This window comes from Nerophis lumbriciformis, linkage group LG14 (genome assembly GCF_033978685.3).
Source record: "Nerophis lumbriciformis linkage group LG14, RoL_Nlum_v2.1, whole genome shotgun sequence".
In the NCBI taxonomy this organism is placed as follows: Eukaryota; Metazoa; Chordata; class Actinopteri; order Syngnathiformes; family Syngnathidae; genus Nerophis; species Nerophis lumbriciformis.
This window is the reverse complement of record NC_084561.2, coordinates 24,021,827-24,048,567: the sequence shown is the minus strand read 5'-3', so window position 1 is coordinate 24,048,567 and position 26,741 is coordinate 24,021,827. Positions and strand designations below refer to the sequence as shown.

At 41.6% G+C, this 26,741-nt stretch overlaps 1 protein-coding gene across 6 annotated transcripts in view; it reads right to left on the bottom strand.

Annotated features, from left to right (window-relative positions):
• Positions 1-215: 215 nt before the first annotated feature.
• Positions 216-26,741, bottom strand: part of pde4ba (phosphodiesterase 4B, cAMP-specific a) — a 460,485-nt gene continuing 433,959 nt past the window's right edge. For 5 of the 6 annotated variants that reach the window (XM_061975773.2, XM_061975771.2, XM_061975774.2 and 2 more), the window contains 8 exons: positions 17,581-17,674; positions 11,021-11,295; positions 10,730-10,894; positions 8,451-8,550; positions 8,216-8,370; positions 8,012-8,134; positions 6,219-6,401; positions 216-6,154 (listed from right to left, as the gene is read on the bottom strand). In XM_061975773.2, the coding sequence (XP_061831757.1) occupies positions 5,750-6,154; positions 6,219-6,401; positions 8,012-8,134; positions 8,216-8,370; positions 8,451-8,550; positions 10,730-10,894; positions 11,021-11,295; positions 17,581-17,674 (1,500 nt within the window). In that variant the 3' untranslated portion in view covers positions 216-5,749. Of the gene's footprint in view, positions 6,155-6,218; positions 6,402-8,011; positions 8,135-8,215; positions 8,371-8,450; positions 8,551-10,729; positions 10,895-11,020; positions 11,296-17,580; positions 17,675-18,229; positions 19,188-26,741 lie in introns of those variants that run through there. The other variant, XM_061975779.2, reaches the window with a different exon arrangement.

The window sequence follows — 26,741 nt, the reverse complement described above, 5'->3', positions numbered from 1 at the left end:
TTTCAGGCAAAACTGGACAATCATGCATTACATACCATACATGACCTTTTGCACTATATTCATTTATATTATTATGTGTTGTCAACTTTGTACATTTTTATGTCACTGCCTGAAATAAATAAATAAATGAAAAAAATGAATGAAATGTTATTTTGTAAAGCCGTTATTCCTATAAGAAAGTTAGCGAAGAAAGAAAGAGCCAAGAATAGACATAGTAGTATACTCATGCTTTTAATCACTTCTTAGAAAAATTATTTCAGGTGTATTTTTGAACACAATATACAATATAATGCCATACATTGTGTGAAACATTTATCAACCCACCTGCAACAACCGGTGGACCTCAATGTAATATTGACAAATAACAAAAACCGTCCGTCATGCAGATAGTGCAAAATCAGGCTAACCATTTGGACGCAACTAGGACCCAGAAAGCATGGACGGAGATAAAGAGTGCTAATACTGAACACGTCTGGCTTTTACAACCACGACAAGTTTGGTCCGGAGTAGTTCACACAATCAGTTACAAAAGACCATATTTTGTTGTCATCAATTGAGTGCCGTGCGTATTGTTGCATGCCACCGGTACTTTTTTTTTTTTCTGTCACACCTACTTTTACACAACGTGATGAAATGAGACCGTTCTTTGTCACGTGCCAGCGATCGATAAGTGAAATAAGATATGTGTGTTTGGATACGGAGCAATGATTAAGCAATGGTATGCAAATATCCAATTTTCTTAAACTGCGGGCTGCATCGAGCGGTATGCCAAGGAATCACTTAATAAAAGTACAGTGTTTTATTTGCTTCCATTCAAACAGAGTGTTACTGCTCAAACAGTGGCCAAAAATATTACATATACTTGTTTTTAATGAATACTTACGCCTGCTATGCTACTGCATTTTATCGTTGGTCATTGTGGTGGTACTTAGAGAGACACGTTTGAGAACCTTATATCACCAATCTCCTGTCAGATGACAACCTTGTACCTTCAAATATTGATCAGGGGGAAATCAAACAAGAAAAATGTTTTTTGTTGTTGTTTTTTTTAAAGAAGCAATTCATATATGATCATTCAGGTTGTTTTTTTTTTTGGTTAAATGCATTTGATCATTACTTTTGTGAATGCAGCATTAACAATGGACTTTGGTCATTTTGGAGTGACAAGGTTCTCATGCGACCACGTTCCTTCAGCTCCCCGAAAATATTGTGCGGATAATATACACAACGTTAAATTGCGTTGTCTTTGTGTTATATAACAATATATAGTACATTTTTGTATAAAAAAAAAAGAATCTTCTACACATTAGACACCATCACTTCCCGGTAATGCATATTTAAATTAAAATAGATTTTACATTGAACCAGTTATTTCTTATTTACATGCTTAAAGTATAGAATAAATATACATATACTGTTATAAACAGCAAAAAAGACCAACTTTAGCTCGAAGCAACAAACAGTTCTAGACAAAAGGTGAGGCGTGACGGGGAGGAGGATAAGGCCCAATGGCGAAGTCTACACATCTAAACACACACGCAAACACACTGTGTGTACAAAACCTGCCATACTGCACATTCATACCATACACAGGTGATTGCCACACCATGAAGTACCATTTTAGTAGGTTAGGCATAAAAAGGTGTGATCGTCAACTCAAAAAGAACGCAGCTTTGCAAACCCCTTTCCAAAAAAATAAAAAAAAAAGTTACCGGTTTTCTTTCCAAATAGAGCACCTCATTTCCCTTCTTTCCCCAAAGTCACTTCTATGCGTGTCAAGTCATAATAACCAAAGTGCCCTGGAAACCTCATGCAGCAGAGCGGGAGACAAATGACGTCAAAGGGCGGAAGCAGCACTTGGGGGATTTTCGCTTAAAAAAAAATAAAAACAAAAAATAGCCGGCCTGATTGTTTGGGGTTGTGTCCATGGAGCCGAGTAAGGCTTGTAAACCCAGGGATCGCTGGCTCGGATGAGGCTCTCAGAGGGAATTTCAGTTTTACATCGGCAGCTCCTTGAGTCATGGGGTCTGGGCCTGATTGCATAGGGGCAGGAGGACATTGCATCAGACGGGCCGGGGGTCAGGACCAGGTCCGACTAACAAGATTATTAAGACCGCAGCATACCTGCTGGCTAAAAATAAAATCCCGACCGATGTGCAGTTTGACTCGACCATCAAAGAAGCACACCAGGCTTCCACAGAAGGTAAATGTGATTAAAAACTAGTTTGTTTGCTTAACTCGGTGAAATTAGTCTTTTTTTGACTCAAATTGGTTTTATAGTTTGAGTCGAACGAATGGCAGGAAAATGTAAAATCATGAGGGGAAATGTTGACATTAATTGCTTATAATTCTGCTATTTTAGCTCAGGGGTAGTGTAACTTAACAAATGGTAAGGTATGTTGGGAAAGCTTAAGAGTTACACCCACAGCTCAAGATTTTAGCTCGACTCTCAGTGTGTTGACCCTGGTTGGACACTCTGGCAGTGTGAAGGGGGCGGTTACTTTGGTGCCGTGACCCGGATGAAGGTGAGGTTTATTGGGGTGAATACAACGGATGCCAGATTGGGGGCAGCAAAGTACGTCGGTGAACCTTACTTGAGAGTTCAGCTCCTTGGCCACCCTGTGGTAGTGTGAAGGGAGCAGAGCCAATAATCATACATTGGTGCCGTGACCCGATTGAACGTGAGGTTTATTGGGGTGAATACAACGGATGCCAGATTGGGGGCAGCAAAGTACGTTGGTGAACCTTACTTGAGAGTTTAGCTCGTTGGCCACCCCCTGGTAGTGTGAAGGGAGCAGAGCCAATAATCATACATCAGTGCCGTGACCCGGATGAACGTGAGGTTTATTGGGGTGAATACAACGGATGCCAGATTGGGGGTAGCAAATTTCGTTGGTGAACCGCACTCGAAAGTTCAGCTCCTCACTCGAGAGTTCAGCTCGTTGGCCACCCTCTGGTAGTGTGAAGGGAGCAGAGCCAATAATCATACATTGGTGCCGTGACCCGATTGAACGTGAGGTTTATTGGGGTGAATACAACGGATGCCAGATTGGGGGCAGCAAAGTACGTTGGTGAACCTTACTTGAGAGTTCAGCTCGTTGGCCACCCTCTGGTAGTGTGAAGGGAGCAGAGCCAATAATCATACATTGGTGCCGTGACCTGATTGAACGTGAGGTTTATTGGGGTGAATACGACGCATGACAGATTGGGGGCAGCAAAGTACGTTGGTGAACCTTACTCGAGAGTTCAGCTCGTTGGTCACCCTCTGGTAGTGTGAAGGGAGCAGAGCCAATAATCATACATTGGTGCCGTGACCCGGATGAACGTGAGGTTTATTGGGGTGAATACAACGGATGCCAGATTGGGAGCAGCAACGTACGTTGGTGAACCTCACTCGAGAGTTCAGCTTGTCACTCGTGAGTTCAGCTCGTTGGCCACCCTCTGGTAGTGTGAAGGGAGCAGAGCCAATAATCATACATTGGTGCCGTGACCCGGATGAAAGTGAGTGACCAGAGTATGTCGGTAAACCCCACGCAGTCCCTGATGCCTTAAGAGTCCCACCGACAACTCGAGGTTTTATCTCGTTGGCTAGCGCACCCGACTGCCAATCTGTGGTGCTTACATTAGTGCCATGACCCGGATGAAAGTGAGTGAGAAGAGTACGTCAGTAAACCTCATTCACTTCCTGACGCCCTAACAGTCACACCGACAGCTCGAGATTTTAGCTTGTTGGCTAGTGCACTCGACGTTCAACCTGTGGACCCTGATTAGACCCCCTGGCAGTGTTAAGGGGCAAAGCCAAGTAGCTTACTTTGGTGCCGTGACCCAGATGAATGTGAGGTCTAGTGGGGTGAGTGCAACGGATGCCAATTGGGGGAAGCAGAGTATTTTGGTGAACCTTACTCCATGACGCCTTATGAGTCAGCTCAAGATTTTAGCTCGTTGGCTAGCGCACTCGACTCTCAATCTGTGGACCCTGGCTGGACATCCCGGCAGCGTGAAGGTGCCGTGACCCGGATGGAAAGGAATGAGCATGGCATGTCGGTAAACCTTACTCCCTTCCAGACCCTATTAAGAGTTGCGCTGCACTACTGTGGACTCTGCCTTGACATCCGGGCAGCGTGAAGTGGGCGGAGCCAGGTGGTGTACAGTAGTAACATCATTTTAATTTTTACTGTCATGTGGAAGGAGAAAACGAATAAGCCTGTTTGACATGGGAAAAAACTGGGATGAGAATCAGCACCTCCAAGTCCAAGTCCATGGTTCTCGCCCGGGAAAGGGTGGAGTGCCATCTTGGGGTTGGGGAGGAGACCCTGCCCCAAGTGGAGGAGTTCAAGTACCTCAGAGTCTTGTTCACGAGTGAGGGAAGAGTGGATCGTGAGATCGACAGGCGGATCGGTGCGGCGTCTTCAGTAATGCGGACGCTGTATCGATCCGTTGTGGTGAAGAAGGAGCTGAGCCGGAAGGCAAAGCTCTCAATTTACCGGTCGATCTACGTTCCCATCCTCACCTATGGTCATGAGCTTTGGGTTATGACTGAAAGGACAAGATCACGGGTACAAACGGCCGAAATGAGTTTCCTCCACCGGGTGGCGGGACTCTCCCTTAGAGATAGGGTGAGAAGCTCTGCCATCCGGGGGGAGCTCAAAGTAAAGTCGCTCCTCCACATCGAGGGGAGCCAGATGAGGTGGTTCGGGCATCTGGTCAGGATGCCACCCGAACGCCTCCCTAGGGACGTGTTTAGGGCACGTCCGACCGGTAGGAGGCCACGGGGAAGACCCAGGACACGTTGGGAAGACTATGTCTCCCGGCTGGTCTGGGAACGCCTCGGGATCCCCAGGGAGGAGCTGGGCGAAGTGGCTCGGGAGAGGGAAGTCTGGGCTTCCCTGCTTAGGCTGCTGCCCCCGTGACCCGACCTCGAATAAGCGGAAGAAGATGGATGGATGGACATGGAAAAAAAACTAAAACGTAACTGTGAGTTCCAGTTTTGGTGTGAAAAGTTAGGAAGCCCATGAGGTTTGCGGACTGTTTCAAGAACAAAACATACGTGATGAAGAATATGTTTGAAAATAAAAAGTAACTTACAGCTAAACATTTAACCAAAATAATACTGTGGACTGAGAACTAAATCTGACAAAATGTGTGCGTTGATGTTTCCCTACTAAGAGGACGACATTATGTTTCTCTATTGCCCAATACATGGAAGACTTTTTAGAACATACAAAAATGGTTTTACTCTCTCAGATAAGAAAAAACATTTCAAAGACACACTAGAGTGTTCAATAAATAAGAAAAAAAAAAAAAAAACGATACAAAGACATTAGTAAAAAAAGGCACACAAAAGATCTCTGACAAATGGTACAGGAAAAAAGTAAACACTTTCTCTTGCTATACAAACTCCATCAGTGGATGGTTTTATCTGCTACTTCTAGATCTATTAAAAAAAAGTCTTAAGTTACAAAATTTCTCTCAGTAGTGTCAAAGTCCATCTAGTGCCAGTACCAAGCTGGCCTAAATCCTTCGCTTTTTCCGCCGTCAGTCTCTGGTGTCCATCAAGACTCAAATGATTTCCTGAGAACTCTGAAGCCGCTTCTTGTGAAAACTGTCCGTCCGTGCGTGGCTTCCAACACCCGAGTGCAAGACGCCCCCGTGCGGGCCAAAACCAAACTTCTGTGGCTTTTGTTCAAAAGCACAGCTGCAGGAGGATCGCCCCTCTTTTTCCAAACTCAAACCGGCACGTGTTGCCGCCCTATGTGTCCGTGGGCGACGCCTCGTGCGTCACGATCTCTATCGCCGTGGGGCCGGGCTCCATCATGTCACACTCGTCCTGATAGTCCGGAGGAGGAGAGCGGGAATCTCCCAGGCTATCCTCCTCCTCGTCTTCGTCTTCCACGTCTTTCTCTATTCCGTCCAAGTCCTCCTCCTCCAGGGTCAGCTCAAACTGGAACTTCTCCCCACCTCCTTGGCCCCCGGTGCCCCCCCCATGTCCGTGGGTGCCCTGGTCGTAGAAGGGCGGGGAGGGGCTCTGAGGAATCATACTCTGGTACCAGTTCCTGTTGTCCTCCAACGTGTCCAGGATGTCCTGGGCGTCCGGGTGGACCAGGTCGGCCCAAGTCTCCCACAGCGGGTGGACGATGTAGTCGATGAACCCCACCTAGAGGCCACAACACAAGTTAGACGGGTTTGTCTTTTTTTTTTAAATGCAGGTAATTTCCCACCTGGCTCTTTTCCACGGAAGCTGTGTGTTTATCGCACATGGGGCTGATCTCCATCCCCCTCTCCCTTTCTCGGTCTCCCTGGTGGAAGAACTCCTCCATTATCCGATCGGTCCACTGGCGATACAGCTCAAGGGACTTTGTGGGGTTGCTCAGGTCGGCGCAGTGCACCATGTTTCGCAGCACCTGGAAAATACCAAGACATTTGGAATCATTCCCAGTTTCAAATCAACATGTTTTAAAAAACAAATGGATTCTAGGGCTGCAACTAACAACTAATTTGATAATCAATTAATCTGTCGATTATTACTTCGATTAATCGATTAATAATCGGATAAAAGAGACAAACTACATTTCTATCCTTTCCAGTATTTTATTGGGAAAAAAACAGCATACTGGCACCATACTTATTTTGATTATTGTTTCTCAGCTGTTTTTAAATGTTGCTGTTTATAAATAAAGGTTTATAAAAAAAGAAGAAAAAAGTAGCCTCTGCACATGCGCATAGCATAGATCCAACGAATCGATGACTAAATTAATCGCCAACTATTTAGATAATCGATTTTAATTGATTAGTTATTGCAGCCCTAGTGGATTCATTCACAGTAGGGGGTGGACGATACTACACATTTTGATGTCAATACGATACCAGGTACACAGAGGTCCAGTATCGCAGACTTCAACATTTTCCACTAATTCTGTGATTTGGCCTTTTTGCCCAGAATAAAACACAGGACTTGTTTTTCTTTTATTACCCAAACTTATTTGTGGACAAATAAACATAACAAAATTAAACAATACAGTTATAGAGATATTGTTTGGTGTGCCGTGGGAGATTATGTACTTTCACCTAATTGGGTTAAAAATATTTTTTTGCAAACCAGTAATTATAATCCGCAAATCCGTTGTTGAGTGTCTGTGCTGTCTAGAGCTCGGCAGAGTAACCGTGTAATACTCTTCCATATCAGTAGGTGGCAGCAGGTAGCTAATTGCTTTGTAGATGTCGGGAACGACGACGATGGTTTGCAGGTAAAAAGGTATCTAACGCTTAAACCAAAAATAAACAAAAGGCGAGTGCCGCTAAAGAAAAGGCACTGAAGCTTAGGGATGGCTATGCAAAACGAAGCTAAAACTGAACTCGCTGCAAAGTAAAGTGCGTGCCCTTTCAGTCAATTAGTGCGCATATATACAGCCCGGCCCCCGGCCAAAAAATTTTTAATTGTAATTTTGAAGAATTCATCTGAATGTGCATGAACTATTTCTGTTCAAAATTGTTAGAAATGTCACATCTTAAATGTTTAAATATTAACTGTCAGTTTGCTGTACTGTGCCAACTGTACTACTTTATGAGTACGTGTTTTCTATTGTTTCATTGAAAATAAAACAGGAAAGTCCATTTGGCTGTCATCTGTTTTAATTATGAGACACAATTGTGTCAAAGTCATGATTTTTTTTTTCATGCTTGAAATAAGAAATGATTACTTTAAAAAAGTACTTTTATACTTGTGAGTGTTGATGACACAGCTTTGCAACACTTGATATTCTAGTTTCAAGCAATATAGGTCATCAAATCTCAGCTGCAAGCTGTAATATCTTACTGAGATCATTTAGGACCAAAACCCTTAAAACAAGTAAAACACTAACATAAAATCTGCTTAGTGAGAAGAATGATCTTATCAGACAGAAAATAAGCAAATATCACCCTTATTTGAAATATTTAATCTTACTTAGATTTCAGTTTTTGCAGTGTGGATAATAGTAGAATCAGGTCAAAGATGTGGAGGCTGAGTTCTCACCTGTATTCTGTCAGTGTAATTGTCTAGCAGCAGCACTCCAGAACTTGTCACCTTCTTGGTTTCCACCATAGTCTTCAGATCAGCCAACAGACTCATGTGTTTGGACATGTCCGTGGCTAAAACCTGGACAGAAAGAGGCGTTGGTTGAGGTGCACACATCGGGAAGAAGCCAGGAGGTAACATAACGGACGTTGCTGTTTGTACCATGTCAATGACCATCTTCCGTAGGGACTGTCGCTGCTTCTTTGTGAGGTTCTGGAAGATATCGCAGCTGTCCTCCTGCAGGAGTTTGAATCCCACAGCCAAGTGATGATTCTCCAGCACAGACTCGTCGTTGTACATCAGCGCCAGCTCAGAGTCTGGACAAAAAGGTGAAGAAGAGGAATGAGTCTCTCTCACCACTGCTTTTTGGAGGACCCTTTAATTGTTTCTCACTTACTGGTATTGATTAGGAATTGGTTTGATACTCCGGGATGGTCGACATCGTGGATGGCGGCAGCAAAGATGGCGGCGAGAATTTCGAGGTCGGTAAAGACAGCCTGTAAAAAACAACAAAAAACAACTAAATAAACAAAAGAAAGGAATTTAATAGAGAAACGTGAACATTTTAGTTGCAAGAATCCCCGCCATTAGTTGGCATAGCAAATGTCACAATTAAGCCCGACCAAAACACCTGCTCTTACTACTAGCATAAGCTTATATAGCTAGGGATGGACATAACTTTGTTTTCCAACCATGGGAAGGAAGGAAGTGAGTGTGAATGACACTGCTGAGAAGATATGGATGATAGTCATTGAATTAAAGAAATAAATAATCAAAAACATGGTGGAACGGGCCGGCCAACTTGCTGTAGCAATTTGAGCTACCACAGCAAGTCTTCACCGTACTGAAGCAGAACGCCAGCCAAGAATGTTTTTCTAAACTGCGAACAATTATCCATGAAAGAATGGTATAGCGAGTGATAGTGTTTGGAAGGAGAAACAGTACAAGGCGACTCTCAAAGGGTTAGTGTTACGCTGTACATTATTATTCCATTACTTGATAATACTACTGCAGTTGTGAGTAGTACATTTGATTGTATTTGTACATTGTTAAATGTGTTTTTCTTTTTAAAAAGGCATGCTACATGTTAAAATTGTGATATTTTGGGGGCAAGCACAAATTAAAATAGATTTCAATGAATTTCAATAGAATGTGTTGATTTGTAATTATTTAATTCGTTTACATTTTTTAAATTTTACTTTGTTATTTTATTTTATTTGAGATGCAAGTTTTGAGTTAAGAGCTTAGTCACAATACCAATTAAGCTCGAAAGTTGAAGTCAGAATCAGAATCAGAATCAGCTTTATTGTCATTACGCAAGGTAACGAGATTGAGGCCATTCCATACAGTGCGATGTGTGCATGATAGAAAAAAAATGTGCAAATATATAAAAATATAAAAAATGTAGAAGTGCAATGAATATGGTGTGAAATGAATATATACATGAAAAAACAAAACAAAAACAGGGTGGTTGGTGGAATGGGTTATTGCACCGAAGAGAAGGCAGTTATGAGGGACAATGGGGCAGTCCGTTCAGGATGGTTATGGCCCTGGGGAAGTAGTACTGTGTTGGAAAAAAAACACACATACGTAGTACTTGAATCATTTCGGTCGGTCTTTTATTGATAATATATATATATATATATATATATATATATATATATATATATATATATGTATTTCAACTAGATTTTGTCTTGTTAAATTCATATTGTTACCGAATGCCGGCAGTTTCTAGTTCCATCCCATCCATCCATTTTCTACCGCTTGTCCCTTTTGGGGTCGCGGGGGGTGCTGGAGCCTATCTCAGCTGCATTCGGGTGGAAGGCGAGGTACACCCTGGACAAGTCGCAGTTTCTAGTTAACCTGATATATTATCAATAAAAGACGGACCGAAAACGCATTGAATGAGGAGAAGGTGTGTCCAAACTTTTGGCATGTACTGTATATACAGTATATATATATATATATATATATATATATATATATATATATATATATATATGTATATATATATATATACATATATATATATATATACATATATATAGTCAAGGTTTCTGTGGTTTATCCGTTATACAGTGCTCAATACTGGGGTAGAGCGGAATATACGTTAGGTCAGGAAAAACACAAAGGTTATATCATCCCTACAAGCCTGTTTTGCAGATTTCCCTGCGAAACAGGCTTGTAGCGATGATATAGCCTTTGTGTTTTTTCTGACCAAACGTGTAAATATATATATATATATATATATATATATATATATATGTATGTATGTATACACGCACACATGTATACTATTATTGTGAATATGAATCCATCCATCCATCCATCCATTTTCTACTGCTTATTCCCTTTGGGGTCGCGGGGGGCGCTGGAGCCTATCTCAGCTACAATCGTGAATATGAATATATATATATATATATATATATATATATATATATATATATATATATATATATATATATATATATATATATACAACATATAACATTATCGTTGTATATTTTTTAGACAATGATTTCATGGGTAACAAATGCCTGCATTGTCTGAGTGCGGTTTCCTTGGTTACCGAGCACTCATACACCTTAGTCAGAGTCAATGGCCAAAACAACGTCATATTATGTTGCATAAGGTACTAAAAAGAGCAGTCATCTACTTTGAGTTCTTACTTACATCAAGGGCTGGGGTGGAGAGCAGGATGTGCGTGGACTGGGCTACGTCAGCCGCGTGCAGGCTGTTATGGTAGGCCACATCTGAATGGTAGTGATCCTCCAGCGTCATCATGTAAGCCACAAACGTGTCCACTGGGATCCTAAATGTTTTTAACAGGTCTCGCTCCTTGGAAACACAACATCGTAATACGCGTGGTGAGTAACTTAAGAGGAGTCACACGGGGGCGTTTAGGAAAGCAAGTGAACAAGAAAAAAAGCGCACAGAGAGCATGGAGTAAAAGTGGGATCCTACCTGAAAGATGGCGTACATGATGCAGGTGAGAGGTCGGCTGTATGAGTATTCTGACACGGTGAAGATGTTCAGGCCCCACTTGTTCAGATCTTCCAGCTCCTTGGACAGCAGCTCCTCCTTATCGGTTTTGACCCCGAAACGGGAGATGCTGCTGCCGGACAGCGAAGATCCGTGGGAGACCTTTTTGACCCCGCTGATCTGCGTCATCAGCTGCTGCTTCTTCTTCTCCCGCGTCTTCGGTGTTGGCGATGGCATCTCCACCTCGTTCTGTTTGTCTGGGGAAAAAAGATGCCGTCGAATTCAATTAAGCGTGAAAAGGAACGGCGCACGTGTGTGAAGGAGTAGTGCATAAAGGGCCATTTAGCTCACATAGTACGCCTTTGTTTTCATGGCTACCTGAGAAGCAGGCAGCACTACGGGAACACCTGCAAGCCATCGGCCTGTCGCTCAGCAGGTGCTTCACGTCTTTTGTTGCTTTCATTCGCACAGTTCACACCATTCACACCTTCAATTGGCAAAAAAGTCAGCAAATCAGAGCAGCGACATTAAATACTTTAAAGCAGGGGTCCCCAAACTACGGCCCGCCACTGTCCAAAATCCGGCCGGCAGGAAGTCCCCCCAATTATTATTTTTTTCTATTTAAAAAAAACAAACTGTCATTGCTCAAAAACAAACAAATTAAAATGAATGTTGAATATAAACCTATTTAAAGCTCCAATTACTTCACATCCAATAATCCACTCTGAAAATGTTTTGGGGGAAAACGGAGACATAAAACAGAAAAAATATTTTTTTATCTTGACAGCTAGACTTTACCATGTGGAATTAAATTATGAAATGGATTAATCCTAATCTAGCGCTTTCTAGCGCTTGTTACTCTCGGTGTCTCCTAGCCGATCAGGCAAATTATATTGTCTAAAATGCATTTTCCCATCGATAACGTGACATCGTTATCGATGGGAATATATATATATATATATATATATATATATACATACAGTCGCGATCAAAATTTACAAACACTTCTAAAGAACATAATGTCATAGCTGTCTTGAGTTTCCAATAATTTCTACAACTCTTATTTTTTTGTGATAGAGTGATTGGAGCACATACTTGCTGGTCACAAAAAACATTCATGAAGTTTGGTTCTTTTATGAATTTATTATGGGTCTACTGAAAATGTGACCAAATCTGCTGGGTCAAAAGTATACATACAGCAATGTTAATATTTGCTTACATGTCCCTTGGCAAGTTTCACTGCAATAAGGCGCTTTTGGTAGCCATCCACAAGCTTCTGGTTGAATTTTTGACCACTCCTCTTGACAAAATTGATGCAGTTCAGGTAAATTTGTTGGTTTTCTAAGATGGACTTGTTTCTTCAGCATTGTCCACACGTTTAAGTCAGGACTTTGGGAAGGCCATACTAAAAACTTAATTCCAGCCTGATTTAGCCATTCCTTTACCACTTTTGACGTGTGTTTGGGGTAGAGATGTCCGATAATGGCTTTTTTGCCGATATCCAATATTCCGTATTGTCCAACTCTTAATTACTGATTCCGATATCAACCGATACCGTGGAATTAACACATTATTATGCCTAATTTAGTTGTGATGCCCCGCCGGATGCATTAAACAATGAAACAAGGTTTTCCAAAATAAATTAACTCAAGTTATGGAAAAAAATGCCAACATGGCACTGCCATATTTATTATTGAAGTCACAAAGTGCATTATTTTTTTTAACATGCCTCAAAACAGCAGCTTGGAATTTGGGACATGCTCTCCCTGAGAGAGCATGAGGAGGTTGAGGTGGGCTGGGTTGGCGGGAGGGGGGTGGGGGGGTTTGGTAGGTGGTAGCGGAGGTGTATATTGTAGCGTCCCGGAAGAGTTAGTGCTGCAAGGGGTTCTGGGTATTTGTTCTGTTGTGTTTATGTTGTGTTACGGTGCGGATGTTCTCCCGAAATGTGTTTGTCATTCTTGTTTGGTGTGGGTTCACAGTGTGGTGCATTTCTGTAACAGTGTTAAAGTTGTTTATACGGCCACCCTCAGTGTGACCTGTATGGCTGTTGAGCAAGTATTCCTTGCATTCAAGGTGTGTGAAAGGCCGTAGATATTATGTGATTGGACCGTCACGCAAAGGCAGTTCCTTAAAGGTTTATTGGCGCTCTGTACTTCTCCCTAGGTCCGTGTACCACTACGTACAAGGGCGTTTTAAAAAGTCATAAATTTTACTTTTTGAAACTGATACCGATAATTTCCGAACCGATAATTTTAAACATCTCTAGTTTGGGGTCATTGTCCTGTTGGAACACCCAACTGCGCCCAAAACCCAGCCTCCGGGCTGATGATTTTAGGTTGTCCTGAAGACCTCATTCCGTGGGCCGGATAAAACCTGATCGCGGTCCTGATCTGGCCCTCGGGCCGTACGTTCGACACCTCTGCTTTAAATGAACGTGTAATTGTTTTTAGGGAATTAAATTTTTTTGCAAGAGATTTGAATGGGATTACAAAGGCTGGGTCAACCGAGGCACCTTGAAACTGCTGTCAAACAAGATGGGGATAAAGAAAAACCAAAAAGCAAAGCCTCCATGTGAGGAGAGTCGCAGCTTTCAGCTTTCACGCTGAATAGAAACCCTGCAGTGAATGACTGCTGTCTTCTACGTGAGCTCCTCTGTCAAGCCCCCCGGACTCCGCTCATCCTTATCAGCCCGTGGAGGGTTATTCAATTACCAGCTGTAATTCAAATAATCACTTTCATTCTCACGCTCTCCCTCTCCTCTTGTTTTCTGCAGGTCTCCTTTAACCCACAGTGCTGCAGCCCGTCCACACTAAGAACGGCCAATTAAGTTCTGTCACACAAGTGCGCAGTATATTCCATCTATTTGAGGTCTGTACCAGCGTCCTCTGCAGTGGACATTTCTCCTCTGGTCTATTTCTTTTGTCAGGGTTATTATGCATGTCGGAAAGAATATATGCAAAACACAATTGTCCACTGCAGAGAACGCTGGTTATCAGGAGGTTATGTAAGTATGTGTGTGCTTGTTTAATCATCAGTTTATATCCATGAAGTGCAGCGATTTAGGCATGTATGATCAAAATAAATTGAGTGATTAATCTGCGTTAGTGTTGTCCCGATACCAAAATATTTCGGTACTTTTCTAAATAAAGCGGGCCACAAAAAAATGGCTTTATTTTAACAAAAAATCTTAGGGTACATTAAACATATATTACTTATTGCAAGTTTGTCCTTAAATAAAATAGTGACCCTACTAGACAACTTGTCTTTTAGTAGTAAGTAAACAAACAAAGGCTCCTAATTTAAAGTTAAAGTTAAAGTACCAATGATCGTCACACACACACTAGGTGTGGTGAAATTTGTCCTCTGCATTTGACCCATCCCCTTGTTCACCCCCTGGGAGGTGAGGGGAGCAGTGGGCAGCAGCGGTGCCGCGCCCGGGAATCATTTTTGGTGATTTAACCCCCAATTTTAACCCTTGATGCTGAGTGCCAAGCAGGGAGGTAATGGGTCCCATTTTTATAGTCTTTGGTATGACTCGGCCGGGGTTTGAACTCACAACCTACCGATCTCAGGGCGGACACTCTAACCACTAGGCCACTGAGTAGTTTAGTCTGCTGACATATGCAGTAACATATTGTGTCATTCCCCATTCTATTATTTTGTCAACATTATTAAGGACATGTGGTAATGAATTATTAATCTACTTGTTCATTTACTGTTAATATCTGCTTACTTTCTCTTTTAACATGTTCTATCTACACTTCTGTTAAAATGTAATAATCAGGTATTATTCTGTTGTTTGATACTTTACATTAGTTTTGGATGATACCCTAAATTTGGGTATCAATCCGATACCAAGTTATTACAGGATCATACATTGGTCATATTCAAAGTCCAGGGACATATTTCCTAGCTTATAAACATAATATAATAAAAAATTTTAAAAAAAAAGTAGATTTTGTAATGCTAAAAAATATCGATGTAATCGTAGTAGTATCGACTAGATACACTATTGTACTTGGTATCATCACAGTGGATGTTAGGTGTAGATCCACAAATGACGTTTGTTTATCTTGTAGCGTCCCGGAAGAGTTGGTGCTGCAGGGAATTCTGGGAATTTGTTCTGTAGTGTTTATGTTGTGTTGCGGTGCAAATATTCTCCCAAAATGTGTTTGTCATTGTTGTTTAGTGTGGTTTCATTATATGGCACATATTTATGACAGTGTTGGCGTTGTTCATACGGCCACCCTTAGCGTGACATGTGACATTTGCTGTAAATAGTCACATTTAACATAACAACATGTTTTTATTTGAGCAAGTGAAATATTGCTCAGATCCTGTTCTTTTTTCTCCCCATTTTTGAGTCTTCTTTGATAGATACACAGGAAAACGGGAGCTTTTGGGGAAGAGGATAATTTATTTAACGGAATGTTCTCTCAGGTAGGTGTGGTTAAAGGACATATGACGCAACCATGAGAACAGCTGTAGTGAGTGGACACTGGACGGGCACACTGTAATGACAAACATGCAGTCTCTTTCCTGAGAACCAGCGTCATCTGCAGTGGACTTTTGTTTTTGGGTCTTTTTTTTTTGTCAGAGGAAAAAAAAACAGCCCTGTTCTGCAAAGCCCAAACGTCCACTGCAGAAGACACTGGTCCTCAGGAGGATGATCATCTAGGCCAGGGGTGTCCAAATTGCGGCCTGCAGCAATTTTTTTAATGACCCACGGCACATTCGGCAAATACTATTTAAAAAAAAAAAACAGGTCTAATGTAACGAGAAAAAGTTGCACTGTTAAGTCTAATAACACAAAACGTTTTCCTTTAAAGCTGACATATAACAGAAAAAAACATTTTTTATCTTGACAGCTAGACCTGACCATGTGGAATTAAATTATGAAATGGATTAAGCAAAGAAATCCAACAAAGCACCAATATGATTCAGTTTAAGAGACTGTTCCAACTTCAAGTGTTCACAAAGTACAAAGAAGAAGAACTGTAAAAATTGAGATAATGATTACCGAATTTTTTGGAGTATAAGTCGCACCGGAGTATAAGTCGCACCTGCCGAAAATGCATAATAAAGAAGGAAAAAAACATATAAGTCGCACTGGAGCCCGGCCAAAATATGAAAAAAAACTGTGACTTATAGTCCGAAAAATACGGCATTTATGTGTTTAATATTTGTTTACTTACTTATGGTATTATTTATTTACTTATTTATTTATTTATTTATTTATTTATTCACTGTCTTTTACAAGCAGAGAACAAAGAAATGGGATAAAACTGCCACGATATGAAATGGGGTACGAATAAATGAGCTGTGCTTCTTCCTACACCTTTTCGGACGTGTTGTAATGAAACAACTGGAAACAAGGTGATGCATTACATTGTAATTGTACTGTATGCACATACAAAATAAATTGAAACTGAACTGAATTCGATCTGGAGATATAAGCGTTGAATAAAAAATAAATAAAAAAACATAATATACAACATATTGTTATGACCCTTTCGGCTCCAAACTTGAGGGGAGCCCAAAAGGTTGAAAAAAATCTATATATTGTATTGTTTTTTTAAACGAAAAATATCAAAACGGCCGCCGCATGGTATGTATTTCCTCAGTGGAAAAAGTTTGGACACCCCTGATCTCGGCAATTATCCACACAAAATTGTTCTGTTTCCCAACTCTACTAAACGGAGGATGTCGTTGTGGCTTGTGCAGCCCTTTGAGACACTTGTGATTAAGGGCTAATATAAATAAACTTTGATTGATTAAATAACACCCTTTGTATGAATCCAAGAACAAAATAGTACTATTGGTCAACCAGTATGACCACACATGATACACTTTCCTGCCCTCCACTATTGCCAGCCTGAGCATTTTCTCCCCTTCGGCAAGGCAGTAAAGTTTGTGCCTGGTATTCCGAGGGAGGGAGGAAGTGACAAAGATGGAGATGACTCACACAGAAGGTACATGCCAGCAAAGGGGGTTCCTCTGTACCTCGCTTTCCTCCTCCACTGCAGTCACTTCCCCTCCACCCACCCACCCTCTATGATCAGGCAGTGAGGGATTCGCCATCCACACTCCACCGGATCAGGATTGATTGGAGGCGCAGCATCTATAAATAGACCCTTGGCCTGCAATCTATATTTTCTTCTTGTTTATTTTCTCAGCTTTCATCCACGCAGCTTGAATCCACTCAGTGATCTTTTGTCAGTCGTCAACAGCTGAAATGAATGAATGCCGTCTAACGTTGTCAAACCCTCAGAAATGAATGCGTTCCAAGCAATCGTTAAACATGTACTCGTTTTTAAATCAATGGGCATTTTGGTGCAATAAACCAAAAAAAAAAAAAAAAAGTGTCGAGCTGAAGCTCAATGGCGCAGTATTTTCTGCTACGCCCCCACAGTGGAGCGTCTCAGCCGGAGCAACTCAACTTAAGAACATTTTTGTGCGTCACTGCGTTTTGTGGCCCTTTTGGCGTCTGATTCGTGGATCATTCGCTTCAATGGTGTTTTTAACGGTGTTTCGTTCTTTACCTAGGAAGGTGTTGGAGATGAATTCGGACACCTGGTTCCCAGACCGACTCATCTCAGATAGGTGCGTCAACTCCCGATTCAACATTCTCTTGAACTGCAAGAGAGAAAATGGGGAGGGGGGAGATAATGTGGTCAGTTTACAGGGAAAGCCCAAAAATTCAGTTATAGTTCAATCGGCTCGTTATTTGCCACTTTTAAGACCTGTGAACTCAACCTCTGCAACAGTTTAATGACGCCCACTCCATGTTTGCAGGGTTTACATGTAGGAATTCCAATGAAGTGCAAAATCTGCACCTCATTGACCTTTTTTTTTTTACTTCTCATAAACAGATTACAGCATAACAAACATTTTGGATGACAGTACATGAAGATCCAGGGCACTGCGGTAGAGCAGCTGTTGACAGACTGATGCATGCGCCTGCACACACACACACACACACACACACACACACACACACACACACACACACACACACACACACACACACACACACACACACACACCACACACACCAAGCACATAGCTCTGCAAAATGGAGTCGGAGCCACACATTTGGACGGGAATATCTGTCTTAGAAAACTTCAAAATGACTACTTTGCAGTTTTTGTTTGTGTTATAGGTAGCTAAGCAGGGCGAAGAAGCACACACCTTAATGTAACCCCAAGAGACTGACAGCAGGTAGTTGGCTTCAGGCATTTTGGATCCTGTTTTCTCGGTCCTAATCAAAGCCAGAACTGTAATCCAATCGGAAGGGGGTTGGGGGGCGGAAAAACCGATTCAGTCGAACAGGATTCTGTCAGAACGAAAAATTCCTTTTCAGCAGGTAAGAGAGCAGCGTGATGGTGGACCACTCTCCCGCCCAGCTGCAGAAGGACTCTCCATGATGGGTGGATGGATAGACGGGTGGATGCGGCGGAAGTGGAGACGGGGATCCGGCAGGCTCGCTAGATGGTCTGGAGCAGCTGTGAGCCGTGAGCGGGAGGGACTGTCAGCATGGTGAATAATGGAGGAGAGAGGAGCAGGGGAGGAGGGAGGCGATAGAGACGGGAGGAGGGAGTGAGGCGGCGATGTTCATCTGACTCGAGGGGGGGTTCCTCCGATGGATTTGTCTCGGTTCTGCGCGCTCGCCCACCCTCCCTTTCCTGTCTCCTTCCCCCACGCCGCAGTCTGCCAGCCCCAACAACACACAGAAAGTGTCCAGTGTGTGATTATTGCCACATGCCATGATCGCTGCAATCACCATCATTGGCTGGATCCTCCTGAGAGCCACAGTGCAAACTGTGGCCATTTGTTTGGGGTCTATTTCTTTGATCATTTGGGTAAAAAAAATAGCCCTGTTCTGCAAAACGTCCACTGCAGAGGACTAAGGCCCTGTTTACACTAAGCTGGATAAGGTTGTCCAGGGTAAATCACACCTAACCTTATCCGTGTCCACGCACTGCAAAAACTGAAATCTAATTAAGATAAAATATCTCAAATAAGGGTGATATTTGCTTATTTTCTGTCTAATAAGATTATTCTTCTCACTAAGCAGATTTTATGTTAAGAGTGTTTTACTTGTTTTAAGGGTTTTGGGCCTAAATGATCTCAGTAAGATATTACAGCTTGTTGCTGAGAGTGTATGACCTATATTGAGTAAAACATGCTTGAAACTAGAATATCAACTGTTGCAAAACTGTGTCATCAACACTCACAAGTATAAAACTACTTTTTTAAAGTAATAATTTCTTATTTCAAGCATGAACAAAAAATCATGACTTTGACACAATTGTGTCTCATAATTAAAACAGATGACAGACAAATTGACTTTGCTGTTTTATTTTCAATTAAACAATAGAACATACATGTATCAATTTAAGTGGACCCCGACTTAAACAAGTTGAAAAACTTATTCGGGTGTTACCATTTAGTGGTCAATTGTACGGAATATGTACTGTACTGTGCAATCTACTAATAAAAGTTTCAATCAATCAATCAATCAATACGTATTCATATAGTAGTACAGTTGGCACAGTACAGTAAACTGACAGTTAATATTTATACATTTGACATTTCAAATATTTTTGAACAGAAATAGTTCATGCACATTCAGATGAATTCTTCAAAATTACAATTAAAAATTTTTTGGCCGGGGGCCGTGCTGTATATATGCGCACTAATTGACTGAAAGAGCACGCACTTGGCGCGATGATGGAAAAATGCATTTTTAGACCATATGATTTGCCTGAGCGGCTAGGAAACCCTGAGAGTAACAAGCGGTTGCCTTGTTGCCTTTCCATTAAGAACAATAAATTAGATTTTAGTACAAGTTTGCTGGTTTCAAGAAATGTAATGTCGAGTGCATATCATTATGTCAAGATAATGGCACTTGCATTTACTTAATTTAAGAATATTTTTCAACATATTGAGCAAATAGGTCTCTTTTTTTTCTACCAAGAAAAGTGCACTTGTTATTAGTGAGAATATACTTGGGGCGGTATAGCTCGGTTGGTAGAGCGGCCGTGCCAGCAACTTCAGGGTTGCAGGTTCGATCCCCGCTTCCGCCATCCTAGTCACTGCCGCTGTGTCCTTGGGCAAGACACTTTACCCACCTGCTCCCAGTGCCACCCACACTGGTTTAAAAAAAAATGTAACTTAGATATTGGGTTTCACTATGTAAAGCGCTTTGAGTCACTTGAGAAAAGCGCTATATAAATATAATTCACTTCACTTCACTACTTATTTTAAGGTATTTTTGGGTTCATTGAGGTTAGCTAATTTTACTTGTTTTGGAAAGTCTTGACAAGCCTAATTTTCTTGTTCTATTGGCAGATAATTTTGCTTATTTCAAATAAAATACCCCTAATTTTTGTATTTTTTTCCCTTGTTTTTGAACACTGACTTTTTGCAGTGTGTACCAGCAGAAAAGGGAAATACATGTTTGTTCTTGTCTCACGTAGAGATTGTGAAAGATGGACAACGTTGCTAAAAAAGTGCCGTTTCCCTTTAACTCAGCCGCTTTGAGATAAACGTGCCGCAGCGTCCACAGCGGGACAATGAACGCCGGTCACATTTTCAGGAATGTGACTGTGCAGCATCTTATCATCATAATCTATTATCAGTCCGTGCAGCCTCCCCTCCCCTTTTTCTTTTGTCTGCGAACATACGGCAGCCATTGAGAGCCCGTTCATAGCAGGATGCCATTTTTTTAACAGCAACTTCAGTGTGAAGAAAAAGCCGACATCGGCGATAATTGCATCCTTTTTCTGGATTTAGGTGACATCAGCCCACTCCTTTCTCTGTCTGCCGCGTGTGTCCCAATTACCAGAACATCCAATCACCATGGCAACAGCATCCCGCAGCCAGGGCGAATGGAAAAGGGAGCGAGGAGAGGCTTCCCCCCTTTTCCTTTGCAGGCAGACGTGTTGTCGTCGCTGAGCTGTCACGAGGACTCGCCACACGCGTCGCCTCGGCTCAGAGACCCTCCTGCACCTCCCCCCTTCGCTGCCTCACCATCCACCACTTACATGTCGATTTCTCCACTGGCTGCCACTTGCCAACAGAGTCATCAATCTCCATCTCGCTGCCTCGCAGGCACGATCGATGCCTTGTGCACCTGACCGGCCTTCACGGTTACATCATGAGTCCGTTTTTGTCACGACTCAACAGCCATATTTTTTCTTTTTTCCCTGGGAAAACACCAGTTCCCAGAGAACCTTTTGGCTCCAAAACATGCAATTGGGTTGGTTGTGTGTGCATAGATGAAAGCTTCCCTGGGAGGATTCCAGCTTATCCACCCACTGAGGGAAAGAACCAGAAGCAGGAAGATGATGTGAGAAAAGGGGGCGTCGAAGCAAGGGAGGAGGCAGCCCTTTATGTAATACCGCACTGCATAATATATAAAGACACCACAAATAACAGCGGGGGATGTCTCGCTGTAGTCTTGAAGAGTTATGCTCCCCCGGAGGTTGAAAAAAAAAAAAAAACAACGCCTCAGTGCATAAATACACGGATAAGAGGCGCAGTCAAATGTCATTCTATTGCAGTTAAGCAGACTGGATGCTGTCACTTGCATGTTTAAACACACATGACTGCAATATTGCATCTTACTGCTTATTCAGCGCATGTTTTTCTCCGACATGCAGGACAACTCAAGAGGATGATGTGTGTGTTTCATATAGTGTCACCTCCTGAAAACAAGTGTCCTCTGCAGTGAACATTTGTGTTTTAACATTGCTAGTTTTTCTGTTTTTTGTTTTTTTTTTATCTTAAATGTGACAAAAACAAATGGACCAAAACCAAATGTTCGCTGCAGAGGACGCTGGTTCTCAAGAGCAGGGGCATTGAAGTAAGTGGGGATGTTGTACCGGGGCCACAAGCACAGGGAAACCTGCGAAACAGGCTTGTAGGGATGATATAGCCTCTTGTGTTTTTTTCTGACTTTACGTATATATATATATATATATATATATATATATATATATATATATATATATATATATATATATATATATATATATATATATATATATATATATATATTAGAGATGTCCGATAATGGCTTTTTTGCCGATATCCGATATTCCCATATTCCGATATTGTCCAACTCTTAATTACCGATTCTGATATCAACCGATACCGATATATACAGTCGTGGAATCAACACATTATTATGCCTAATTTTGTTGTGATGCCCCGCTGGATGCATTAAACAATGTAACAAGGTTTTCCAAAATACATCAACTCAAGTTATGGAAAAAAATGCCAACATGGCACTGCCATATTTATTATTGAAGTCACAAAGTGCATTATTTTTTTTAACATGCCTCAAAACAGCAGCTTAGAATTTGGGACATGCTCTCATGAGGAGGTTGAGGTGGGCGGGGTTGGGGGGGTGGGGTTGAGGTGGGGGGGGGTAGCGGGGGGTGTATATTGTAGCGTCCCAGAAGAGTTAGTGCTGCAAGGTGTTATGGGTATTTGTTCTGTTGTGTTTATGTTGTGTTACGGTGCGGATGTTCTCCCGCCTAGGAGACACGGAGAGTAACACGCGGTAGGAAATGAATTAAAGTTAAAGTACCAATGATTGTCACACACACACTAGGTGTGGGGAAAGTATTCTCTGCATTTGACCCATCACCCTTGATCACCCCCTGGGAGGTGAGGGGAGCAGTGGGCAGCAGCGGTGGCCGCGCCCAGGAATCATTTTTGGTGATTTAACCCCCAATTCCAACCCTTGATGCTGAGTGCCAAGCAGGGAGGTAATGGGTCCCATTTTATAGTCTTTGGTATGACTCGGCCAGGGTTTGAACTCACAACCTACCGATCTCAGGGCGGACACTCTAACCAAGTAGGCCACTGAGTAGGAATTAGAAAAGACAGATTTAAAAAAAATCATAATCATTTGAGACTTCCCGGATTTTGGACGCTGGCGGGTTTGGGGACCCCTGGTATATCCCGTCCTCTTACGGCTTCTCGTATGTAATGACGTTATTACGTACTTATGTAAAACATGCACGCGTATAAGCTTTGGGTGTTGTTAGCTCATAATAGCAACTTGGATAGGTAGTGTTAGCTGTCATTGAATGTATATTCCATCATAACAACAACATGACTGTAAATTGTTACTTCTCTTGGAATGCTCTTGTATGTGTGCGCACACTCCCTGCACTTATGTGTTGACGAGAAAGGGTGAGTGACCGCCGTAAACACCAATCATTTTATTCGGGCTGGTAAAAATGTTTACAACACAAATTTAGTAATTATGAAAAATATTGACAAAAGGTGCAGTTAAGCCATTAATGCTAGCTGGTGGTGTTCCTGTTCTATTTGTGTGCTTTGAAAAATGTTAACGTAAGGAAGCTGCAAACACTCCCCTTTAAATTAATTTTGACAGGTTATATGATTATTTAAATTCATATTCTGCACACTTTATATTCAGTTTGCCGCATAGGCGCCGATCATGCCGAGCACCCACGTGGGATTGATGGCAGCTTTCAATCTTTAAAATATATTTTTTTAAATCAATCTTGTTGTAGTTAATTTTGTGGCGCGTTTGGTCCGTTTTACAAAATAATAAAGCCACAAATCATATGGGGTATTAACTTCACTGAACGTCTATTTTTTTTTTTTTTTAATACACACACACACACACACACACACCGAGCACCCGCTGGCAGAAATGTAGATCGGCGCCTATGGTTTGTTGGAACATTTCTTTTTAATATAAAACCGAAGTTAATTACAATCCCATCTTTAAGAAGTCAAACACCTTGCCATGTGTTTTAAAAAGCTGCTTTCAACCTAATCCATGCAATAATCAGTGTTTAGTAAATGTAAAGTTAAAAGTTAAAGTACCGATTATTGTCACACACACACTGGGTGTGGTGAAATTTGTCTTCTGCATTTGCCCCATCCCCTTGTTCACCCCCTGGGAGGTGAGGGGAGCAGTGAGCAGCAGCAGTAGCTGCGCCCGGGAATCATTTTTGGTGGTTTAAACCCCAATTCCAACCCTTGATGCTGACTGCCAAACAGGGAGGTAATGGGTGCCATTTTTTTTTATAGTCCTTGGTATGACTCGGCCGGGGTTTGAACTCACAACCTACTAATCTCAGGGCGGACACTCTTACCACTAGGCCACTGAGTAGGTAAACATACCAAGTGTGTGTGTATGGGGTGGCCCTTCAGAGGTGTTGTGTATGGGAGCCTAGAATTTGGTGCTACGCCCCTTGCTGAGAAGGCTATGGAATATTTTCCTAATTGGATGATTTCTTCTGTCGTCTGTTATGTCTTTTTACGCATCCCCTCCATGTTTATTTTTCCTTATCTGTTTTTCAGCGCTGTCTCCCTTCTAGTCTCTCTCTGCCTCCCTGTCTCTCCCCAGGCTTGCGGGGGGTTGGCTTGATTAAGCAGAGCGCTGCTGTGACAGAGACGGGGAAGGTGAAAGGAGCCTGTGGCATTTCGGTGAGAGCAGGGGAAAAAAATAAAAGAATAAACACACTTCAGATGTGATCCCATCAGACAGCTCACTGCACAGGCGTACCTATACATCCATCCATCTATCCATCCATCCATCAATCAATTGTCGGCTTGTGTTGACAATTATTCATATAGGCCCATATATCCAACACACCCTTTTTTTTTTTTTTTTTTTTTAAATCAGCTGTCTTTTTTTTTTTTTAAAGAAAAGGTGGAGAGTTGAGCCCACTAGTGGGCGCCTGTGTCAAGCCTGCAGCGGCACAGGCTCAGTGGAATGAATGACTTCCTTCATCTTTACACATCTCCAAACATAACAGACCAACACAACCAAAGGGTGTATACACATTGGATCAAACTATAGTCAAGTGTGATCTTATAATGATCTCACACTGGTTTAAATGTAACTTAGATATTGGGTTTCACTATGTAAAAGCGCTTTGAGTCACTAGAGATAAGCGCTATATAAATATAATTTGCTTCACTTCACTTCATAATAATACTAATATTTAGTACATTTTTGTGCATATCACGAGGGAGTTGAGTCACACGTTTCACACAAATGAACTGCAAACTTTTAAACTTAACTTTAGAATACAATCAGAACTCCCCCCCCCCCCCCCCCCCCCCCCACCCCCCCCAAACTAGGAAGGGTATTTTAAATCATGCACAATGTTGCTTGTTGTCCTTGGGCAACTCTTGCTCAAGCAAACGTGATGCAAGGTGGTAAACTCAGTTGCGACAACTACAGTTGTGGCAACTTTTGAAGCCACCTGCGTTCAATTTTGCCATGAAAATTGGAGCCATGAAAGGGAGATACAATATTTCCCAGAATAATAAATCACATTTATCCTGTGTTCCTCTTACAGGCCAAAGTAGGATGCAATGTGGTTTAGCAAATTTTAGGTTGGAGCATAGCACTTAGCAGGATGTGGCAATTGGCTTGGAAGGAAGCAGCGACTAATTATAAAATACATTCGAGGAAAATTAGAAGAATTTATAGCCAAAGCATAATAAAAGTCATTAGGACTTTAAAAATGTCATGTTTTTGTTTAAAATCCAAAGTTTTACTAGACTACAGGTTCATTGATTCATTGAGACTAAAATCGCATGAGTCTTCTCCGCTGGTCTTGACTATATGAATCAATATGTTTGAAAAGTTTATCAATAACGCTCTCTTTAGACAGAAATAGAGTTATGCAGAGAGAAAAAGTAAAAAAAACAGAGGTGTAACGTCTAGATTGGTTTAATAATAATTCAACTTCCCATATTGCACTTTCCCAATATTGCACTCCTTATTATTGCATCCGGTTATTACAGTAGTTTTTCTGTTATTAAGTGCTTTGATTGCCAGTGGGACAAAGGACAATCTATACCTGTTGAGTGTGTATGATGCTGTTCTGTACCATTTACCATTTAGCATCAACACACTTTTAGAAATATAGGACTAGATTTTGGGAAAAAATACTAAAAACTAGTGAAACTATCTGACCATGCAGCTAGTTAATTGAAATCAAAATTAAGATGTGTATATTCAGAAGTTAGCAGGAATTTTAAGCTAAAAATATGATTTTTATTCTGAAAACAAGCATTATTCAAATTGGAATTCTTAAACTAAGCATTCTCGGGATGTTGCAGAATCTATGTGGGGAAAACCAAAATACTAATAATAGTTACTTTCTCAATTTTAACATTTTTAAAGTAGAATAGAGACAATATAATTATTTATGCTGACATTAGTCAACGACTAAAAATAAGTAAATAGCTCTTAAAACAAGGACATTTCTAGAAATAAAATGGTGTATCTTGGGCAAGTAGCAAATCATTTGCAGTGTGACTATTGTCAATGGCTGCCTGATAATAATCTATAAACGTGTTTCACATGGATGGATAAGTCCTTTTTTCTAAAGCCACACATGAAAAATCTGAGCGACAACCAACCACATGTTGTTTGAGCAAAGAGTTAAGACTGAAGGTGCTTACAGACTAACCACAGCAGATATCCAAGTTCAGGCAGACAATGGTTATAAACTCACTTTATCAGGACAACATTTGTAAAGGAGGCTTACCTTTCTCCAACCATTGAGCTTCCCTAACTTCCTCTCTTTCTTGTCAAAGTAGCAGGCTCCCATGTTGTCGCTGTAAGTGCAAAGTGTGACTACAGCATGAGTTCAAGGACCAAGCCTCGGCTCTCTGACGCTGAGAAACA